At 44.6% G+C, this 20,960-nt stretch overlaps 1 protein-coding gene across 1 annotated transcript in view; it reads right to left on the reverse strand.

Moving 5' to 3' along the window:
- The window catches only part of Gpc4 (glypican 4), a 114,501-nt gene extending 96,612 nt beyond the window's left edge, over positions 1-17,889 (reverse strand). The window contains exon 1 of the mRNA XM_021153828.3: positions 17,168-17,889. Within this exon, the coding sequence (XP_021009487.1) occupies positions 17,168-17,327 (160 nt within the window). The 5' untranslated portion in view covers positions 17,328-17,889. The remainder of the gene's footprint in view (positions 1-17,167) is intronic.
- Positions 17,890-20,960: the final 3,071 nt, after the last annotated feature.

The following is a 20,960-nucleotide window of genomic DNA, read 5'->3' on the forward strand; positions in this document are numbered from 1 at the left end:
TGGGAAGAGTCTCACTCTTTAGACTAAAGATCCATGATGGTACCCGAGACCTGACAGCCTGGCTGAGTTTCTTGATTCCTGATTCTTTGGGCTTTATGGGCGATCAGTGGAAGAAATTGGCCATGTGAAATCATGTTGACAACACTGATTCTTACCCTGTCTAATGTCTTTACAAAGGAGCCTGCCATAATAAATCCTTTCTAGATTTAGGAACACTAAGAAAATATCTTGCCTGAAGAGCTGTTATGTTTTCTTTTATCAGATAAGGGGGCGGGGAAGCATAAGCAGGTGGGTGTCCTGTTTTGCCTCAGCTACCTGGAAGCCCAAAGTTCATTTATTGTAATAGGTAGGTCTGGTTTTAAATTCTTCATTCCATCTGGAATTCTCTCCTCTGTGCTCACTCTTTGTATTTCCTATTTGCATTAAGTGGATTAATCCACATAATGTATTCAAATTCTATCTAAAATGACTGCTCAGTGAATGTCATCTCTTGTTACTCAAAATAATTGTTGCAAATAACAATTTTCCTTCTGATTGTAGGAATCCAATTGAATATGGCTCCAATAATTTTAAGCAGGTGGGATTTTCATTAATTATTTTGTAATTTTTTTTAAAGTTTCATGTTCTGCCAGAATTTCATTTAATTAAACACATATGGTTCAAGGATCAGTAACCAGCCCCTTTTATAACTGCGCCCGCGGTGTTTGAGGGACTAACAGATTGCCATTACTACAGCAATTAGAGAGCTGAGGAAATCATTTTAGTGTCTTGTTTTTTTTTCTTTAAATGGAAAAATATTCAATATTGACTGATGAAAAGGAAACAAATATTAGGCAATGGGGGAAGAGAAGAGAGGTGTATGAGACGTGCTGGTCAAAGTTACAATCAATTGTTTGGAAAGGGACATGGGCTCAAATCATCCATCTCACGGGCCTGAATCTAGTGCAGGGAAATTTGTAGTGTATGAGAAAGTCACAAACATTGAACATTTATTAACATTTAAATGTACTACTACTCTGCCTTAATTACAATAATGATAAGCCAGGCTTGATAGTTCATACCCATCATGGCAACCCCAACCATCAGGAGAAATTATATCAAGTAAAGGATTATTTGAAGTTGGAGGCCAGTCTGAGGTACATATCAGCTTCCAGGCAGGCTTATGTTGCAGAGAAATTTTTAATAAATAAATAATGTAGGGTGGGCATTATTTCATAAAATGACTATCAAAATTGAGACCCTTCATAACAAATTAACGTTCTCTCGGATATCTCTCCAATCACTACTTTCTCCAACATGACCAAGTATGTAACTATAGAAATACAAGCTCTAGCCTAGTATGGGGGTTCACGCCTTTAATCCCAGCACTTGGGAGGAAGAGGCAGGCGGATTTCTGAGTTCGAGGCCAGCCTGGTCTACAGAGTGAGTCCCAGGACAGCCAGGGCTACACAGAGAAACCCTGTCTCAAAAAAAATCAAATAAATAAATAAATAAAAATTTAAAAAAGCATGCAAGCTCTGACCTAACTTACTGGTCACATTTCTAGAAACTGTTGAAAATGATGAAAATTCCTCTCTAATCAATTAACAACAAATTTCCTAAAACTTGAGGCAATTCATATTTGGCAAAACATAGGATCAAAATCTCCATCTCTTAAATGTCACCCTAGGCAGCCACAGAGCATTGGCATAATATTCAAGCATATAGCATATATTCAAAGACATTTCTGAAATTAATAACTGTGCCAAAGCAATCATTTCCTCTTATTCTGAGTGATCAGCTACATTCTCCCCATATTAAAAGCATGTCTCAATTTTCCCTGTTGTTTTTCCTCTGTGCAAAACATGAGGGGACAACAGCTGCTGGGACTTCAAGAAAGAAAACAAATATCCTGCCGTAACAGCAGAGCTGCCATTAGTCTCTTATATTAATATGGTCAATTGGAGAAATGCCTTCCATAAATTTGAGTAATTGGAAGGAATACGGGATGAACCATACAGTATTTTGAAGGAAATGAAGATTTACCACTTTCTAACACACAGTGACTCCAGGAAGTATAGCAATAAAAACAACTTCAAGATCTACTTTTATATACAGAGATATTGGGCTAGGGAGTTGGCCCAGTGGGAAAAAAACCTAAGGACCTGAATTTGAATCCTAAGTTGGGAGGAAATAAAAACCAGCACAGCTATGCACGCTCATAGCCCCAGCACTGGGGGAAGGGAAGAAACAAGCAATTCTCTGGCTTCCACATGTATGTGACATACACACACACACACACACACACACACAGCCCACAAAATAAAGAAAAAAACAAAGAGATATTGTTGAAATTAACACACTGCTTCTGTTTCAATGGTTCCTGACATGTTTATTAACACTTTTCCTCCCTTGTGGATGTTAAACACCTCCTAATATCTTATTTACATCACTCATTTGATTAGCAAGCCCCCCCCCTTTTTTGACACATGCTGTATTTGTAACATGTTATCATAAACATGTTCTTCCCCGGAATTCCATTTTATTTAATTCACTCTGAAACTTAGAGGCAACCAAGAAAATGATCAGGGTTCCAGGACAGAAGCTAATGAAAGTTCGCTGATGAAAGTGGTAAATGCTGGGTGCTTTAAAAATAGATCGTTCTTTTTTTCTCTTTCAAAGCAAACACATAAACATGCAAAAAATGAAAATAAAATAAAAACAGAAACTGGGCATGGTGGTGCACACCTGTAATCCCAGCAGTCAGGAGGCAGAAGCAGGTGGATCTCTGTTAAGCTACATAGGAGACAACATCTCATAATCAAACAAAGAAACAAAAAAATACATAGAGTCTCTTCCTGTAAGCTCAGGTTAGACAAGAATTGCTTAAACTCTATCATGAACTCTCATGGCTGAGTGTACATCACAAGCCCTTCATACCACAGTACCATCTCAATGATTATTATTTTGGTTTGGTTTGGTTTGGTTTTGGTTTTTCGAGACAAGGTTTCTCTGTGTAGTCATGGTTGTCCTGGAACTCATTCCCTGGACCACGCTGGCCTCGAACTCAGAAATCCACCTGCCTCTGCCTCCCAAGTGCTGGGATTAAAGGCGTGTGCCACCACCGCCCAGCTTCAATGATTAAATTTTAAGAAACACTTTCAGTTTGATTTAGACAAATTATCTTCATCATAATAGTAAGTCACATTATTTTAAATAAGGCACTGGCCATAATAATCACATTTCAATTTGTACAGAAACCAGGGTATACCCTAATTGCCATCATGAAGCAAAGACCTGACTCTCTGACTACAAAGTGGTATATCCAATTTATTACTATGCAGTGAGGATTCTGCATCAGTTTGGGCTTGGACCTTCAGCCTTTGCCATTTCATTGTGAGTGTAAGTAAAGTTGCCTACGTTCTGGGTACCAGCACCTCACGACTTTGAATTTCTGAAGAAATCACCATCTAAAGATGGATTTTATACACAATAGTCATCGAAATTTTCTGGAAAAAAAAAAAGATGTAGCAGGGGTTGTAGTTCTATGGTTATGTGAAGTCCTTCAATCTTCAGCACAGGAAAGGAAATAGGGAAGAAAAGAGAGAACTGAAGTAAAACAGAATAAAATTAAAAACTAGTAACTCCTGAAATGGTGAGAGCCCGAGCTGAGTGTCACGGGGCTTCCCACTGTGTTCCTGCAAGTGCTACACTTATCACTCGGGTTGCATTTGTTTCTGTCCTAATCTCTGTGAGCAGCCTCTCTGTACATGCTCTCCAGGCGAGGGGCCAGGGTCCTCCTCTCCTCCTGGAGGCAACTTGCACACCACCTCGTCATCGTTAAGAAAAGGCTCAGAGAAGAAAGTTATCAATTGACAGAGACATTCCCACCATATTTTGCTGAGCCGGTGGTGTACTCTAACAATCATTACTGGACTAAAGGACACCAGCCTCAGCCACTCTATCATTATGGGATGAGAATGGGCACTGCCTTTTCACAAACACCTGAAGCCTCTGGTGCTTATACACTGATTCCTCTCCAGAGTAGAACAGAAAAGTAACCCAAGAATTAACTTAGAACTTTCCAGTTCCCATCCAAGTCCAACAAGCATGTCAATAAGGATGTCCATCCAGAGTATATGGCCAGAAAAAAAGGGGGAGTGGGTTCCTTCTAGGTCTTGATAACAGGTCCATAAACTCTGCGTGCTCTGATAAGTATTCTGCAACTGGCCTCAGGACTCACTGCCAGAAACACAAACAGCATGTTCATGGGTTGAGCTGGGATGAAAAAAGCATGGCTCCTAGTAAATAAGAAGATACTCATAGGTCTGAAACACGCAAGAAAACAGTTGTCCTCCCATCCCTGGTAGTCCATGAGGCCAAGTGCTAAATTCTCTCTTTCTCACTACTTTGATTTCAGTGCCTGTCAGTGAATAGCTAACTCAATAGGGATGGAATCCTCAGCCCAGGCACCCCTTCCTATAAGGAAAAAAGATTAAGATGTATTAAAGACAGTGAGTGCTGGGCAGTCTGCCCCAAGGTTGGATGGTGATAACACAAAGAAGAAATCAGAGAAAGAGCATGACAAAATCTGGGGGTGGGGCATTTTCCTATTTTATATATGGATTAAAAAAAAAAAAGCTTCTGTAGTGAGGCAATAAGTGAGTGATGAAGCCTGAAATCTGTGAGGGGGTGAGCTCTAGTCTGGCTACAGGCTATTCTCAGCACTGAGAGGCACAAAGTCTGGGGGTGGAACCCTCCAGTACATTACTTACCTAGCACGAGTGAGGGCCTAGGATGGGACCTGCAAAGGCTCAACTATGCCTGGGTACTTGAGGAACAGAAGAGAGTGTGACCAGAGTCGAGGCAGGGGCATCACAGAATAGAGAGAGAAACTTGTTCAAAAGACACCTAATGGGCAGATACCATAGGACTTCAGAAGCTCTGGGGAGCACTCTGGGGAGCACGGGGAGCAACTAGAACCTGAACTTAAGATTTGATTTGGTTTGATTTCGCGTGGGTACTTGATGATGGTGTGTACAAGTGGAAATCAGAGGAACTCGTGAGGACTGAGTCTCCCCTTCCACCATGTGGGTCCTGGGGATGCAGCATAAAAAGTCATCAGGATAAGGGGAAAATACCGTGACCTACGGGGTCATCTCACTGTCTCCCACTAGAGCCTTTTGAGCAGGGAAAGTAATGTGTCCTGAGTTAAGTGGAAGAAAACAAGAACACAGACTGCTGTGTTGAAACCAAGGATACTGGTGATAAGCCACTAATAAATCCAAGCAAGAGGTGACAGGCACCAGTATGACACTGTTCTGAGATCAAGAGTGCACGTTCGGGACACATCTTGAAAATATGGCCCAGTACCATAGAAGACCATCTAAGCAAACTCCCCCCACCCCCCAGTCACTGGAAGCTTGGTTCAGACCATAAGAAAATGGATACAGACATTGGACATTGGAAAGTTCTTTTTTTCTTTTGCCTCTGTACCTGAATGAGAGTGTGGCCTCCGAGTGCCAGACTGCTTAACGATCAATTACCTGACCTCCCACGAGAACAGTCTCTCCCAAGGGCATCCAGGTCTAGTGGACCTGAAGCAGCAGAGCGAAGAGAGCTAAGACAGTTAGTACCAAACTGAGGGTAAACAAGGCCAACCATTAACCACATGGCAAGCTGGGGGCGTTTCATTCAAGTACAGTTTAAAATGAACTCATTTCAAACGCCCCTTGTCCCCCCCCCCCATGCCAACAAAAAAGAACTCTTTCCATGGACCCAAAGCACTAAACCCAGTGACTTCCCTGGAGAAGGAGATACTGCGAAGATCTGTAAAGCTATGTTGGTGAGAAGTTTGTCTTGGTTTGCTTTTTTGAAAAAAAAAAGTCTTTGCCCAGGGGAATATTGTATAATTAAAGCAATTTTGACAATAGTAGATAAAAATTTGACTCTAAATCGTAAAGAATGTAATGACTACCTATTCTGGTGTGCACCCACAGACACACAGACACACACACACACACACACACACACACACAGGGACTTCTGTGAAGTGACTGCCAGAAAAATGGCACTCCCACTCAGACTGGACCATTGCAAGTGGGAGCTGCTAACCACATGCTTTCCACTGCTGTTTGCAAGGACAGAGTGCTTTGTTTTTGTCTCTGACTAAGCACCAGACTGAACACTCAATGGAGACAAATGTGTGAGAGAATAGAAACAATAAGAGAAGGAGGAAGGAAGAAAAAAAAAACTCTATGCTTATGCCGGGGACTTCAGGCTTGCTGGGATGTTGCTCTCAAGGGCTTAGGGGAAACCAAGGGAAGCTCTGTAGTGCAAATGCAACCACTTCCAGCCACTCTGGGAGATACAAGCTGGATGGTTCAGAATGAAGCCAGGCTAGCTCTGAGCAGAGCTGGTGTGAAAGGAGTGGTGAGAGAAATCGAGATGGGGCCTGGGTAAGAGTAAGGAAAGGGGCATCTGGTAGGCAGAAGCAAAAGCCCGCAAGCTTCAAAAAGCTCATCTGCAAGCCCAGCGAGTTGCTGGAGTTGCTGCTCGTGCTGGAGCAGACAATGTGAGAAGTCTCCGGGGATTAAAGCCAACCACATGCAATGCTGTCCTCTCACCCCAGAGCGAACCAAGTATCAGCACCGCATTGGACGTGGAGAGGAACAAAACATGCTAGACTTTGCCCTGTTTCCTTTGGGCACCAAGGTCTAGGTAGCTGTAATAAAGTAGAACATGTGGCTTATAAATGGCAGAAGTGCAGTGTCCGCCACCAAGGAGGCTAAGAAGAAGTTCCACATCAAGGTACTGGCATATTCATATTCGGTGTCTGGTGAGGGGCCTCTTCCTAGTTCACACATGCTAGGCTTCTCACTACTGACCGCATATAACCCATGCTCAAGGAATCTCACAGAGGCCTTTTAATAGGGACACTAACCCCATTCAAAAATGCTCACCTCCCTCCCTAAAGTCTCCTGTCCCAATACCATGAGCATGTGCAGTGTTAAGCTCACAATATATGGACTTGGAGGAAGACAAAAACATTCAAACAGAGCAGGTTGAATAAAAATGCCAGTTCCTAGAATAAGGGCTGAGCTCAATGATGGCCTTGGGGTTCCATCCTCAGAACCATCCCAAAAAATCTATTCTCAGAATTAATATAAAACTTTAATAATTCCTGTACTTTTGGAAACCACAAAACATTTCTCAAGAACCTACCACTAGGCTACCTGGTATGACAGAACTAGAGGCCATGGGTCTGGTCTCTCAGATCAGGTCGAACCAGGCAAAGGAGGCTTTCTTTTTTTAAAGGCTCAAATACCTACAGAGTTAAGTATCCTTAACTTGTAACATTTCTTTTCTTATCATTATACATTTACTTAGTTTGGTAAATGTTTAAAAGAGAAACCAATATTCAAATATTTAAACCCGAGAGCCAGTTTTCTTGCATCTTGTGACTTTATGTCAAAATGTTGGTTTCCCAAACTGGGCACGGCAGGCGATTCATCTAACTTGGGTGTTCTAGAGGGCTTAGAAGACAAGCTGGAGGGGAAGAAAATCATAAGCCAAACGCTCTCAAGTGAATAACCCATTACATTAATAATATACAGTCTTTAACTTATTTTAGGGGTGGAAAGCTGGAGACAGAACTCGGGGCCTTGAACACACTGGCCAAGCACTCTACCGCTGAGCTTTAACCTATTTTTTTTTTCTTTTTAAAATAAAAACACGAGGGGATGGAGAGATGGCTTAGCAGTTAAGAGCACTGACTGCTCTTCTGAAGGTCCTGAGTTCAAATCCGAGCAACCACATGGTGGCTCACAGCCATCCATAAAGAGATATGACTCCCTCCTCTGGTGTGTCTGAAGACAGCTACAGTGTACTTACATATAATAAATAAATAAACCTTAAAAAAAAAAACACAAGCTAGGTAAAATGGCGTGCACACCTATACTGGTAGCACACTGGGGAAGTTGAGACAAGAGGATGGCAAATTGTGGCCATGCTGGGCTACAATCAAAAGACCTGGCTGAGATAAAAAGGGGAAGTGGAAAGAGAGAAGAGGAAGCTGGGGAGGGGAGAGAGACAAAAGAGCATAGTGATTGGTTCACTCACTGGACCCTGAACCCCATCCCCTGTCCCCTGCCACTGTCTTGAGAGCTTTCATTCGTTTGCCCAGGATTTTCAGTGGAACTTTCTCAACTTTCACTTCAGAACACATCAAAGCCAAAGGTTCCTGTCCTAAAAAGGGTGCTTTGTGGGCCGGAGAGATGCTCCACAGTGGCGCTCAACAGTTCAGAGTACATGCTGCTCTCCAGGAGGACAAGTGTCTGTTTCCCAACACCCACGGCAGGGGTCTCACAACCACCTGTGACCATGAGGGGACTGACACCTCTGGCCTCTGTAAGCATCTACACAATGTGCACAGGAACACATAGGCACATAATTTAAGATAATAATAATTAAAAAAATCCTTTAAAAATCCCAGGGGTGGCTCTAGTCTAGGCATTGTAATAGGTATCAAAGGGCCCAGATCAACAAACTGATTGTGTGTGTAATGTGGTCAGCTCCGGCCGCTCACCCAGATTCACACTAGCCTCTTCACTTCCATCACAAGTCAAGTTTTAGGTTTCTCAAAAAATAAAAATAAAAACTTAAAGAAACCTTTCTATAACATCCTCTGACCTCCCAGCCAGCACACTTAACCAACTTATCAGCCATAGGCTAGGAAAGCAGATGTACTTTGTCTCCTCCTGTATAAATGCTACCTACGAAATCCATCTGCCTGGTTCAAATGTAAACTCAAAAACTTGATTCCAGTTTGACACCTTTTGGAATCCCCAGAGCCTATCACACGCTCAATGATTCCTGAGGAGAAAAGTTCGGAAGGCCTTTTCTCCAAGCAGAATGCACAGGCTTCCTGACAGCTGTCTCCATCACTTAGCTTTCCCACCAGTTCCCACATTCTCAGCTGTGTTCTGGACGCTTGTGCTGAGGAGAAGCCCAGGGATTTTTTGTACTTCTTTTTCTTGATAAGACACTTGAAGAGAATCAACACGTGGCAAAGAGAACATTGAAGTTAGGAATAAAGAGATTTGGGGTTATTTTACCAATAGACAAAAGGGAAGAAATATCACTATGTACACTGACATTTATTCAATATATGACAAGAAGGCTGGATTCCCTCTAATTCCCTCCAAAGTGCTTTCAATGTCCTTATGTCTCTATTTTCAAAGAGTCAATGGTTCTGGTTTGTGCTTCTATCTTGAATTTAAAATATATTTCCCCAAGTTTAATAGGCATTCCCTTAACCCCAGACTAGCCAAAATTCAAGCAAATATGCATACTGTTGCAATGAGAGCTTTTACCTGAGCCAATTTCCCTGGAGAGTTCAGAATCTCAGAATGACAGTAACTCGGAGATGAGGTGGGGAGCCTTAGACATCATTAATGACAGTAGGTTTTAAGCTGCAAATAATCATTAAGAAAAAAAACACATACAGAGGCCTGAAATTGCAGCCACTGCTGCTGAGTCAGGAGAACTTGAGTTAAAGGCCTGCCTCAGCTACAGAGTGAGTTCAAGACCAGCCAGGGCAACTTAAGGAGACCCTGTCTCAAAACAAAAAAGGTCAGCGCTATCACTCAGGACTTTGCCTTGCGCAGGAGGGCCTAGTGTAGGTTCAATCCCTATTACCAGATGACCAGATGACCAGATGACTGGGGCAACCCAGTCAGCCAAGACATAGCCCTACTCACAGATTCTGCTCAGTAATATTATAGTACAATGTGAACTGACAACCACTAATTCTAATTCTACATTCAAAATCTACATTCTAATACCACCCCACCCCCTCCTTTTCAAAGAAAGAAAATCCTCCTCAAAAGCAGCAGACAACAAATTCGTTCTAAGAATGCAGGTCTCCTTTTACTTCTAAGGCACTAGACTTGCTTTTCTCCCTCAATTAATTTTTCCATCGTTAATAAACCAACATCCCTACCTATCCCAAAATAAATAGGCATTTTAAGTATTCTCAGCTCTGGTATCGCAATTACATAACTTTTTTTAAACCTAAATTATGTATGTCTGCTTCCCAGTATCCAAATGCTTTTATTGATCGGGTTGAATGACTAATACCGAGGACAGAATCCAGAGCCCTGTGCATGCTAAGCATGTGTTCTATCACTGAACTACACACCCAACCCTCTCTCTCGGGATCTTTTTTTTTTTTTTTTTTTTCCTGGCAAGGAACTCTAGGTGATTAATCAGACATGATATCCCTTTAAAGAAACCATACTGCTTCTCCTCTGGAAAGTTGAGCTCCGCCTACCTTTTTCACCATCTTGGTAACGTGGAGGAATTTTCAATCTACCTCATAAGATTTATCTTTTGTCTCACTTAATTTCTAGTTTGTACCTGCCTTGCCATACCTGGTGGACTTCTCCTGCCCTAGCCTCTGTTTTGTGAGAGACTTCTTTTTTTTTTCCCTGAAGCAACTTCTTTCACTCTGCCAGTTAGTCATGCCGGGTTTGTTTTTTTTTTTTTCCTCCCCCCAAGCAGCTGGTCTTTTTGATGTCTGGCACACATTTATCTGGGCTTCCAATAAGATGTTTTTACATAGTTTCCAGGCTTCCTGGAGGTTATTGACTTTCTTTAACTCTTCCATTCAATTTTTTCCCCTAATTTCGAACATTTGTTAGAGTTTCTTTTTCAAAAGTTGAATACCTGGCTGATGGATCTCTTTGATTTTTTTTTTTTTACTCTCCCACCAGATTGCTAAATTAAATGCATCAGAACTTAAATATAATATTTCAAATTACCTTCAGGATGGAATCGCTTCATGAATTCTCTGCACTTTCATGTTCTCCCTAGTAAGCAACAGATGTTTCACCAAGTGGAATTGGAAATGCAGTTACCTGTTCACATTTTAATGTATCTGCTTATTTATATAAAATATTCTGATGCTGTTACACCTTGGTAAATATAAAATTTAGATTTTTGGTAAAAAGCATAACTCACGTACATTGAACAAGCTCGATGCTCTAGACCTAACGTGGTAATGTGCTCTTCAAAGTATGCAAAAATCATAACCACTTCAGTTGTCTGTTCCCAAAACTGTATTTCAAAGCACGAAGAAATACAGAATTCGGTTGTCTAAAATTTTTCTACAGTTTCCTATAACAGGACCGTGGTTATGCCTCACCAGGTATAGGTGCTTCCTGTCTGACCACTTGAGTTCAATTCTGGGGACCTGCATGGAGGTAGAAGAGAACTAACACTCCCAAGCTACACTGGCATTCACAAGCACATCTGACCCACACCTGTATGTACCCCAACTTCCTGCCACTGTCCCATATACACACAGATAAACAAATGTTAAAAAAAGTAAGTGCCGCCGGGCGTGGTGGCGCACGCCTTTAATCCCAGCACTCGGGAGGCAGAGGCAGGCGGATTTCTGAGTTCGAGGCCAGCCTGGTCTACAAAGTGAGTGCCAGGACAGCCAGGGCTACACAGAGAAACCCTGTCTCGAAAAACCAAAAAAAAAAAAAAAAAAAAAAAAAAAAAAAAAAAAAAAAAAAAAAAAAAAGTAAGTGCCTATAATGCTCAGTTATCAGTTCTATAACTGCAGTTACTCCCTCAAAGCAAAACAATCATCTCTAGGGAACATCAACATATCGTGAAAATTTACTCTCATTTTCCCCCGTATTTTAAGTGTTTAGATCCAAGATTCTTGGGAGTAGAACAGACCAATGGGTTTGTTATATACTATGGAAGTATAATGCCATTACATCACGGGTGCCATAGAACCATATGCATGAGAACCTCACCTAGAACATACTCGTTACTGGTGGGCACCGAACCCTTGAAGAGAGTTCAGCAGTAACTCAATGAAAACAGAGTGATTTAAGATATCTGGAGCCACAGAAGCTCAACACAGGGGGATGAGTCCATTCAAAGTAGCTGACACAGCCAAATCAGAATGGGAAGTTGAGTGGCAGGTAAGAACAATTTAAATAGCCTCTGCCTACCTTTATCTCTTGCCTCACAACTCCTTTAACTCCAAATAGTTGCTAATTATCTTTCTAAAACAACATAAGCCATGACATTTCCCTCCCTACAAACCCTCACTACCCCCTATGGTCCAAGAAATAATGTATATTCCTCCAACTATGGACTCTATACTATCTATAATTGGGTTTGACATTTTGCCTGCTGAAGAGGTGACTAGATCCTCTCCACTACTGCGTGAGGACAGTGCTGCCTAACTTAGATCTATAGAACCTCCAAAGGAACCAGAAAATATATCTTCCCGTCTTAGCACAACGCAGTGCATAGTAGGTTCAAAGAGGACTTGGGTTCCAACCCTGCCTCTGCCACTCACAATCTGTACAACTCTGAATGTACTTCTAATTTAATTACTGTATTTACTTACTTCTATGTGTATGGGTGTTTTGCATGCATGTTCCTGTGTGCAGTGTGCATGTCTGGTGCCCTTGGAGACCAGAAGAGGGCGTTGGATTCCCTGTGACTGGAATGGCGGATGGTTGGTGCTCACAATGGAACTCAGTGCTCTTAACTGCTGAGCCATCTCTCTCTCCAGCCCCATGAATGTATTTCTTAATCCTTTCCAATCTCAAGTTCTATGAGTAAATAAAAGGTGATCATTTTTGAATACATAGATGACAGTTGTAGACTTTAAATGAGACAAAGCCAAAAGAAACTACACAATAGCTATTAGCTATTAGAAGGCAAAAATGTGTTTTTGTGAGCATATAAGAACAAACCTGTGCTACATAAAATTGTTAATGTTACTGGGCAACAATCAGAGAAGGGTACTTCAGACTGACTCACACTAACACTGATGTTCAGAAAACTCCCTTTTTCCTTCCTCAGTGGAGTCTCCAGGTAATCCCGAAATTGCCTGCAACCTGATGTGAGTCAAATAAAGGTAAAATAGTAATTACACTGAATCAAACATTTATATTTATACATTCTAAAAGAGATTCAACTGCATAAGCCAGAACTGTTACTAAGTTCTCTTTTTAGCAAATCCAGAAGACAGTTGCTTTAACAATGAAGGGACAGGCCCTGGGATTCCATAAGACCCTCTCAAATGACACATCCAGAGCCAAAGTGACAATGTCAATAGATTAAGAAATCACAAGGTCAATTAACAAAATCCAACCCCAGCTGGCTGTGGTAGCAGTGCATTCCTTTAATCCCAGTACTTAGGAGGCAGAGGCAGGCAGACCTCTGTGAGTTCAAGGCCAACCTGGTCTACGCAGTGAGTTCTAGGACAGCCAAGGTTACATCATAAGGCTCTGTCTCAAAAAATAAATAAAATAAATGAATTAAAATAAAATAAAACCCAACCCAGCTAAATGGAGGGAAAACACAAATCTAGAAACACATACTTTGTCTTATTTACAGTATCAGTATCTCGATCCTCCTTTCCTCTCTGTCCTAACATAGCTTGAGTAATTCCCAGAATCCTTTGAGATACATATATGAGCATTTTCAAGTGTGGGTACATGTTCACAGGTTCTATGTTGTTGTGAAAAGGCACCTTTTACACTTTCAATATTATTCTAACTAAATGCCACACTCTTCAAGGCAATTCCAGCACACTATTAATGTGCTAATTTGTCACATATCCTAATGAAAATGGTTAGGATTTTAGAGAGTAGGGCCTGGGGAGATGGCTCCGGGCTTAAGAGTACTGACTGCTCTTCCAAAGGACCCAGGTTCAATTCCCAGCACCCACAAGGCAGCTCACAACTGTTTGTAACTCCAGTTCCCTCACACAAACATGCATGCAGGCAAAACAGCAATGTACATAAAATGAATCTTTAAAAAACATATAGATAGCTTATTATTTTATTATTTTATACTAACAAACTACCATCACCTATTTAATACTCTAGCCCCAATCTCTTCTCCTTGTTTGTGCTAGGGATTAAATCTAGGGTCTGGCACAAGCTAAGCACACACTTATACCCCCAAGGCCACATTTCTCATCTCATTCACATGGTATTTATCACACCTTATGGTGCATTCCAAGTATGTGTGAATGGCATATCTCCCTACTACCAAGCCCTGTGGTTTGTTTTTTTGGGGGGTGGGCGGTGGGGAGTGGGGGCTTGATCTCCTACCCTTCTTGTTGCTTCTGTGAATACTTCACATAGCAGGCAAACCAAAAAATAATTTTTTGACCAATGAAAGCTATTACAGATGCTGTGTGATCATGGCACGTGGACTGGCCATTAGGTATTGGAGTCAAGCATGTTTACTTCCTCCCTGACACCAACAAGAGAACATCAAGATGGTCTCAACTACGACCTATAACTGTGAGTCCTTCAGAACAGCAAATCTGCTCACAGTCTTTCTAGAAGTGCAAGGGTTTCAAGAATAAAACTTCAAGAAGTAGGGAATGGTATATCTCATGGGTAAGAGTGCTTGTCTAACATGTACAAAGCCCTAGATTCAATCCCCATTATTCTTTCCAAAGAAAATAAAACATTACACCTGGATAAGCCTAGGGTTCAGTGAACTAATCCTACAGACATTGCAACCCGCTACCTGTAAAATCATCTCTGGCTTTGAAGAAAATACATACTTCTCCCAAGTAAAGTGCATGGTAACTAACTCCTTCATATCTAGGCTCATGCCAAGTCATTACATTGATTTCCCCAGAACTGCCTCCCCAAATGGTCAAAATGATCTAAGGATAGTCCCCAAAAGGTGAGGCTGATGCGAGCACCTGGAGAGGCCAGGGTGATGGTAAAGACTACCCTGCTTCTAGACCAGCTATCAAAAGGTATTCACTGGGGTCTGTCTGTGTTGTGACAGTGTCCTAGACTCAACTGAATGCCTCTAACACTCCACATTTTTGAGCCATTCAGTCATGCATTTTTGTTATTGTTGAAAGTGGTGCGAAATTGCACTGCATGAGCTAAAGTCCTTGGTGGTCTTCCAAGGATTCCAGCTAAAAAGGCACTTCCTTTGTTCCTCAGGAGAATGCAGTCCAGTAGGTCACTGAAAAGGGGAAATAAAAGCAGCAGCCCTGGGAGGGAGATGAAGGACAAGACAAAAAGAAAAAAATGTTTTGGGTGTGAGCACATTAGCTTCCATTTCCTGCTGCTGGGCACTAATAACTCCCTATCTTTTTTGGGGGGGGGTCCAGATAGACATTTATGCAAAGATGTACCACAGGTATCTTCAGTGCCCGTGACAATCAAAGGGAACACCCATCGTCCCTGACCATCACCTTTCCAAATTCCTTGTCCATCAAACTGATGGCTGGGGATGCTGCCATCTCTAGAGACTGCACATCACAAACCTGAAGTACCTGGGGAGGGTGATTTCATAGCCCTCGGCCAAAATGCCACTAGTCCATCTCAGAGGCACATATTGTTTGCACAGGCACATGGAAACTTGTCACTGTCCCATTAAGTGCATAGCTGCATGCCTCCCTTCAGAATGTGGGAATGACAACTGTAACCTTCACGCCAATCATCTCTGAAGCACCCAGGCCCGAACCGTGCAGGGCACAAAGACCTCAGGTCTGACCTGCAGAGCTCCCAAGCTTCTGCGGCTGCCGGTTCAATTCTCTTTTGCTGGCAGGGCAGGAGGAAGAGGGAAAAGAAAGGGGGCTTTTCAGAGCTCTACAACCAATAAAATCATGAGTCTGGGAGGACATACTTGAGTTCCCAAAAAGACAGGCAGCTGAAGGGCAAACAGCCTTTCATCAGTAGCCTGTGAGTTACTTGACAACTGCCAAGGTGCAGTGGACGCCTGGGCTACTACCAACAATTTCTTCAGTTCTATTTCTAGACGGAGCCCGATTACACTCTGAAAGTACCCAGCAACTTCCCTCAATTACTTTTGTAATTTATATGTAATTGATGACCACACTTAATCTCCAAGGTTATTAATAGCCTTCCAAAAGATGACCCCCAAGTCTTCTAAAGCTTTTGGAAGCGCCTGGTTAAAATTACAGTATTTCCTTTGCTGGCTGCTGGCCCCCTGCCTGCCCCACCCGGGTAACCAGTACAGCGAGGCAAAGGCGCACTCTGCACACTTCCATGAAAGGTTCGGAATGGAGATTTGGCCTTCGGGGCTCGAATCTCTAACGCCTCCGTTAGGTTAAGCTGGCCAAAAGCCAGTTAGATTCGTAGCTCCTTCGGAGTCCCCGGGGTGAACAAGCTACCTGTGCCGCTTCGGCCACCAGCCTGCAGGGCTGTGCGCAACAGTTGGCGGCTTCAAAAATCTAGTACAACAGGGAAGGAGGACTAGCCCAGGCACTGCCACCAGCGGGCCTGGAGACCTCGGGAGCAGGAGGGGAGGGCATACCTGATGCAGCCTCCCCAGCGCTCTAGGAGGACTTCCCCAAATACCATACGCAACCCCCTCCCCGCAACCCCCCAGCGCTGAAATCCGGTGAACTTTTTCAGAGGCAAAGCCATCTTCATTTGCATAACCATCTCCAAACTGAGATTTAGGTTTCCTGTAATCAGTCCTTTCAAAGGTCTGTAATTGAAAGTGCAATTAACCCTTAAAATGAGGTGAGAAAAGAGAAAAGGAGGGGAAATACCCGTTTTATCCAACACCTTCCGGAAAGCTGGAGACTTCCCAAAAGTCGGGATTTGAAGGCGTACGGAAGAGTTCGCTTTTTAAAGGTGACTTCTAAAGCCCTTGCGGCTCCTAAAAACTAAACCGTGTCAGCGGTGGAAGAGAGGCGGCGGGGAGAGGAATTTTAGGAGACCGTCAATGAGCGGCTCATTCAAGTCGCACGTTTTGCGCCCCTAGGAATCTGCAAACTCCAGGAGGTTCCCCACCCCGCCCCCACTCGGCCTCGTCGTCACCCACACAACAAAGCGGGGAACCCAGTAAAGAATTCAACCCGGAAAAGGCGAGAGAGCCCAAGCCACGCACGTTGAGGGCCAGAGTCCCTAGTGGCTTCCCGGGAGTGAGAGGGCTGGGGTGGGGGGCAGCAGCAGAGGACCTGGGTGGCACTGAATAAACCCGCGGCGCCCCTCCACTCGCGGTGCCCGCTCAAAGCCGGGGCTGGCTCTCCTGCCTGCCCGTTTCTCCCTCTCGGCTACCTGGTGCGGCGTGGGGGGCCGCCCCTTTTCCCGGGGTGCCCACCGCTCGGTAATGGGGAGAGTGCAGGATTCCCACCTACCGTTGATCTCATAGAGGGGGGCATCGTTCTTGTTGAAGCCTTTGGACACGTAGAGACGTCGCACTTCCGAGCAACTTTTCGACTTGAGCTCCGCAGCCAGCAGCGAGGCGCTGAGCGCGGCCAGGGTGCAGAGGAGCGCGAGCAAGCCTAAGCGTGCCATGGTGCGGACCCTGACGGACGCGCTCCCACCTTTAGAGGACAGAATGAGACCCGATGGAAAGCAGCGCTGCGGAGCGGGCGGAGAGGCGCGGAGTGAACACTCACGAGCGGAGCGAGAACTGGGGAGTTGGAGTTGGTAGTGAAGGAGGAGGAGGAGGAGGAGGGCAGGAGGAGGAGACGCGGGCGAAAAGTGGAGCTGGGCCTCGCGTCAGGCAACGGTCCCCGGTGCCAGGCGCCCAGCCGGGGTGGGGTACGAGGAAAAAGGCGTGGAATGGGCGCGGGACCCAAGGGACTAGGGAGAGGATCCGTGACCTCGGGACTCCGAAGGCTAGAGAACCCGGGCCAGCTAGCCAGGGGCGGAGGGGCTCAGGGAAGGAAGGGAAGGTGGCAGGAGTCGCAGAAGAGCAGAGTGTGGGCGGCGTCGGCGGGCGATCGCTGGCGCGGGGCTTCAGCCACCCGGCGCTGCTCCGCTCACCCAGCCCGGCTCAGCTCACTGCCCTCGGCCGCACGGCTGTGCCCTTCTCAGCTCTGCCGCTGATTGACTGGCCCGGCTCGCACAGCGAGGCTCCGCAAACTTGGCCAAGCGGGGCGGCCCTAAGGGAGGGAGGGGGCGGGCATGGGGAGAGGGGGGAGCGAGCCCGAGACAGGCGGGAGCACGCAGGGCCGGGCTGGGAGAAAACCTGGAAGCTGGGTTGGATCTGGAGCAGGCCAAATCCACTTCCTAGGGGGCCCGCACGGGGCGCGCGGAGCTCCCTCTTGCGACACGCCCTGCTGGGCTCCTCCCTCCTGCCCTCCTCTTCAGAGGCGGGGAACCTGACCCCCTGGCCCCCCAGCAAGAGAGGAAAGGGCAGTTTCTTCCCCCTTAAGGGGCCAAGTCTCAAGAGATCCTGGTGACCTGGATCTTGGGGCCTTGAGCCCCTGTCTGAGCCACAAGCCTTTCTCCACAGCCACTTGACAGGCTATCCCCACGGGCCTGAGCAGCACTTAGCCCTCCAGCCAGCTTCATTACCAGCTTCATTGCTTCATTGCTTCTACCCAGCATCCAGGGCCACTTCTAACCAACACCTGGGCAAGGAAGGCACACTCACATACTGGCATTGCTTTGATCCAAACAACTCGGGGTGGGGGGCCGGGGAAACCTGGAACTCACAGCTGGGCTGAGAGGCTCACCTAGCCTCCCTTGGCCTGCTTCCCATCACACAGTGTTCCCCTAAGAGCACAAGCTAGTCCCTAACTCTAGCAATCATCTTCTCACCTGCTTCATCCCCACGCACTGTTCAACGCACGCTCACACCCTAAGTTCTGCAATAAATATACACAAACTCTGAAACTGACCAGAAAACAATCACTGAACCTCGAGGAAATGGAGCTAAATCAAGGTTGCTCAGAAAAACTTTTGGCCCCACACTGCCCTGTGTAGGGTATAGGAATTGACACCCCACAGAAAGAAAGAAACGCTAAGAATTGGCACTCACCTGAGGTCAATATGTTCAAAGTCCCAAGACTCTTGAATGAAAAGACCCTAGTGGTGGCAGGGAATGACAACCCAGGATCTCCAATCCTTCTCGTTCTACATTTAGCCACAAGAAAACTGGGAATGGGTGAGTCTTCCCACCTTCCAAGCTTTGTCAGATTCCATTAATGAGTGTTTTTGAAGCTCCCAGGGCTCCTTTAATGAAGGGAACCGTGCAGATTGTGAACTTGTCATTACTGTTGTTATTGTTACAATCTGCTTTAAGAGCTTAGGGTGAGAAGTGCCTCAGACACCTCGGGAGTGTGCTGGGAACTGGGCAGATGAAAAGGGCTGGAGCTTATTATTTGGCTAGACTCTCAATTCCCATAAAATTACATAGGGTGAAGATACGAACCATCATTACAATTATCGCCCTCAGAGGGTTTGTGGAGACTTCCTCCACTGTTCTTTGGAAACCGTGTTGACATGGTTGGAGGTGAGGAGCCGTAGAAAGCTGTGGAGGCTGTTTTGAATGCCCACTGCAGACTCCTCTTCAATATATTAACTCTTGCAGAGCAGTAGCATGAACAGACACACTGTGACCTGTCTGTAACTAGGACTTCCAATTTCTTTTCTGTTTGTTTGCTTGTTTGTTTGTGGTAGAGTTTCTCCCTCCCTGTAGCCCTGGAACTCTGTAGACCAGGCTGGCCTTGAACTCAGACACCCACTGGGCTCAGGCTCTCAAGCACTGATATTTAAGACCTGCGCCACCACACCCAGCTGTGACTTAAAATTTTTTATGTCTGGCAACACATTTAATTTATGCACACTCAGCTCCATTGAATTCCCTGTCATGTTCAAGGAACTTTTGAATAATCCAGGTAATCCTTAAACTGCTAACCATGAGGTCCTCCTGGCACTACTAGCGCTTAGCACAGCACCTTAACATCCACTGATGCATACATAAAGATATTCTTCAGCAAGGGAAATATGATTTGAGATGCAACCAACATTAATAGTAAAAGGAAATTCCAAACTGGGTATATGATACACACCTGTAATTCCAGAAGGTATAGACAGGAAAATCAAGAGTTCAAGACCAGCCTCAGGGACATAAGGAATTTGTGGCTAGCCTGGGCTACATATGACCCTCTTTCAAAATAAAGAAAAATAAAATAAATCTTTGACAATAAAAGAGAAAGGGATTTTCCTAACGTATAAAAGGACCACATTGGAACATTGCCTCCTACAGCAAGAGGAACTCATTTTTGCCCCCCTCAAGTCACTGATGCTCTTCCTTTTAGTGTATTATTAACCAAAACTTGAGCCTTTTCCACCAGAAACAGTAACCTCTGGCTACAGGCAGATCTGGACAAGTCTGAACTTTACCAGGGAAGGCAGGAACCCCAAGCCCTGCTCAGAGGCGGTTCCCACTTCAAAGCCTCCTTTCATTTAAATACAAACAGGGTGAACAACTGGCAATCTATGAAACAAATATCACCCAGATGGAAGCTTTTCAGATGGCCCTAGCTCCTGATGCTCTCCCCTCCCCCTCCCTGGCTCACCAACCCTGGAGAAGCACCCTCACCAGGGTTGGAAGAATGCGGAGAGTTTTCAAACTGTTAAACTTCACTTGACTTTGGATTGGTTTTCACGTTTGTTTCTTATTATTATGGTAAAGACTACATAAAATTTACCAATTTAGCCATATATAGATATATAAAATTGAAGGCCTAGGAGTTTGCTCAGTTGTCAAAGGGCTTGCCAAGTAAGAGAATCTTGTGTTCAGTATCCAGAACCAGTTAGGAAAAAAAAAAAAAAAAGCCCAGTGTAGGATGGGGCGTGGTGACAGATGCCTTTAAGAAAGCAGGGGCTGAAGGATCTCTGAGTTAGTCAAGGTCAGCCTGCTGTACAAAGCCAGTTCCAGGACAGCCAATGCTGTTACACAGAGAAACCCTGTCTCAAAAAAAACAAAACACAAAATAAAACAAAAATTCTCCAGTGTAAAGGCACCCATTTGTAATCCCAATGCTATGGAGGATGCTTGGCTCCTTGGCCAGGCAGAGTAGGCAAATTGGTCAGCTCTGAGCTCTAGGTCCCAGTAGGAGATCCTGTCTCACCTAGCAAAACTACTGAGGACTAACATCCAAGGTTAACCTCTGACCTCCACAAGCATCTCTG

Source organism: Mus caroli, unplaced genomic scaffold (assembly GCF_978045245.1).
Source record: "Mus caroli unplaced genomic scaffold, Mus_caroli_1 scaffold_5, whole genome shotgun sequence".
NCBI lineage: Eukaryota > Metazoa > Chordata > Mammalia > Rodentia > Muridae > Mus > Mus caroli.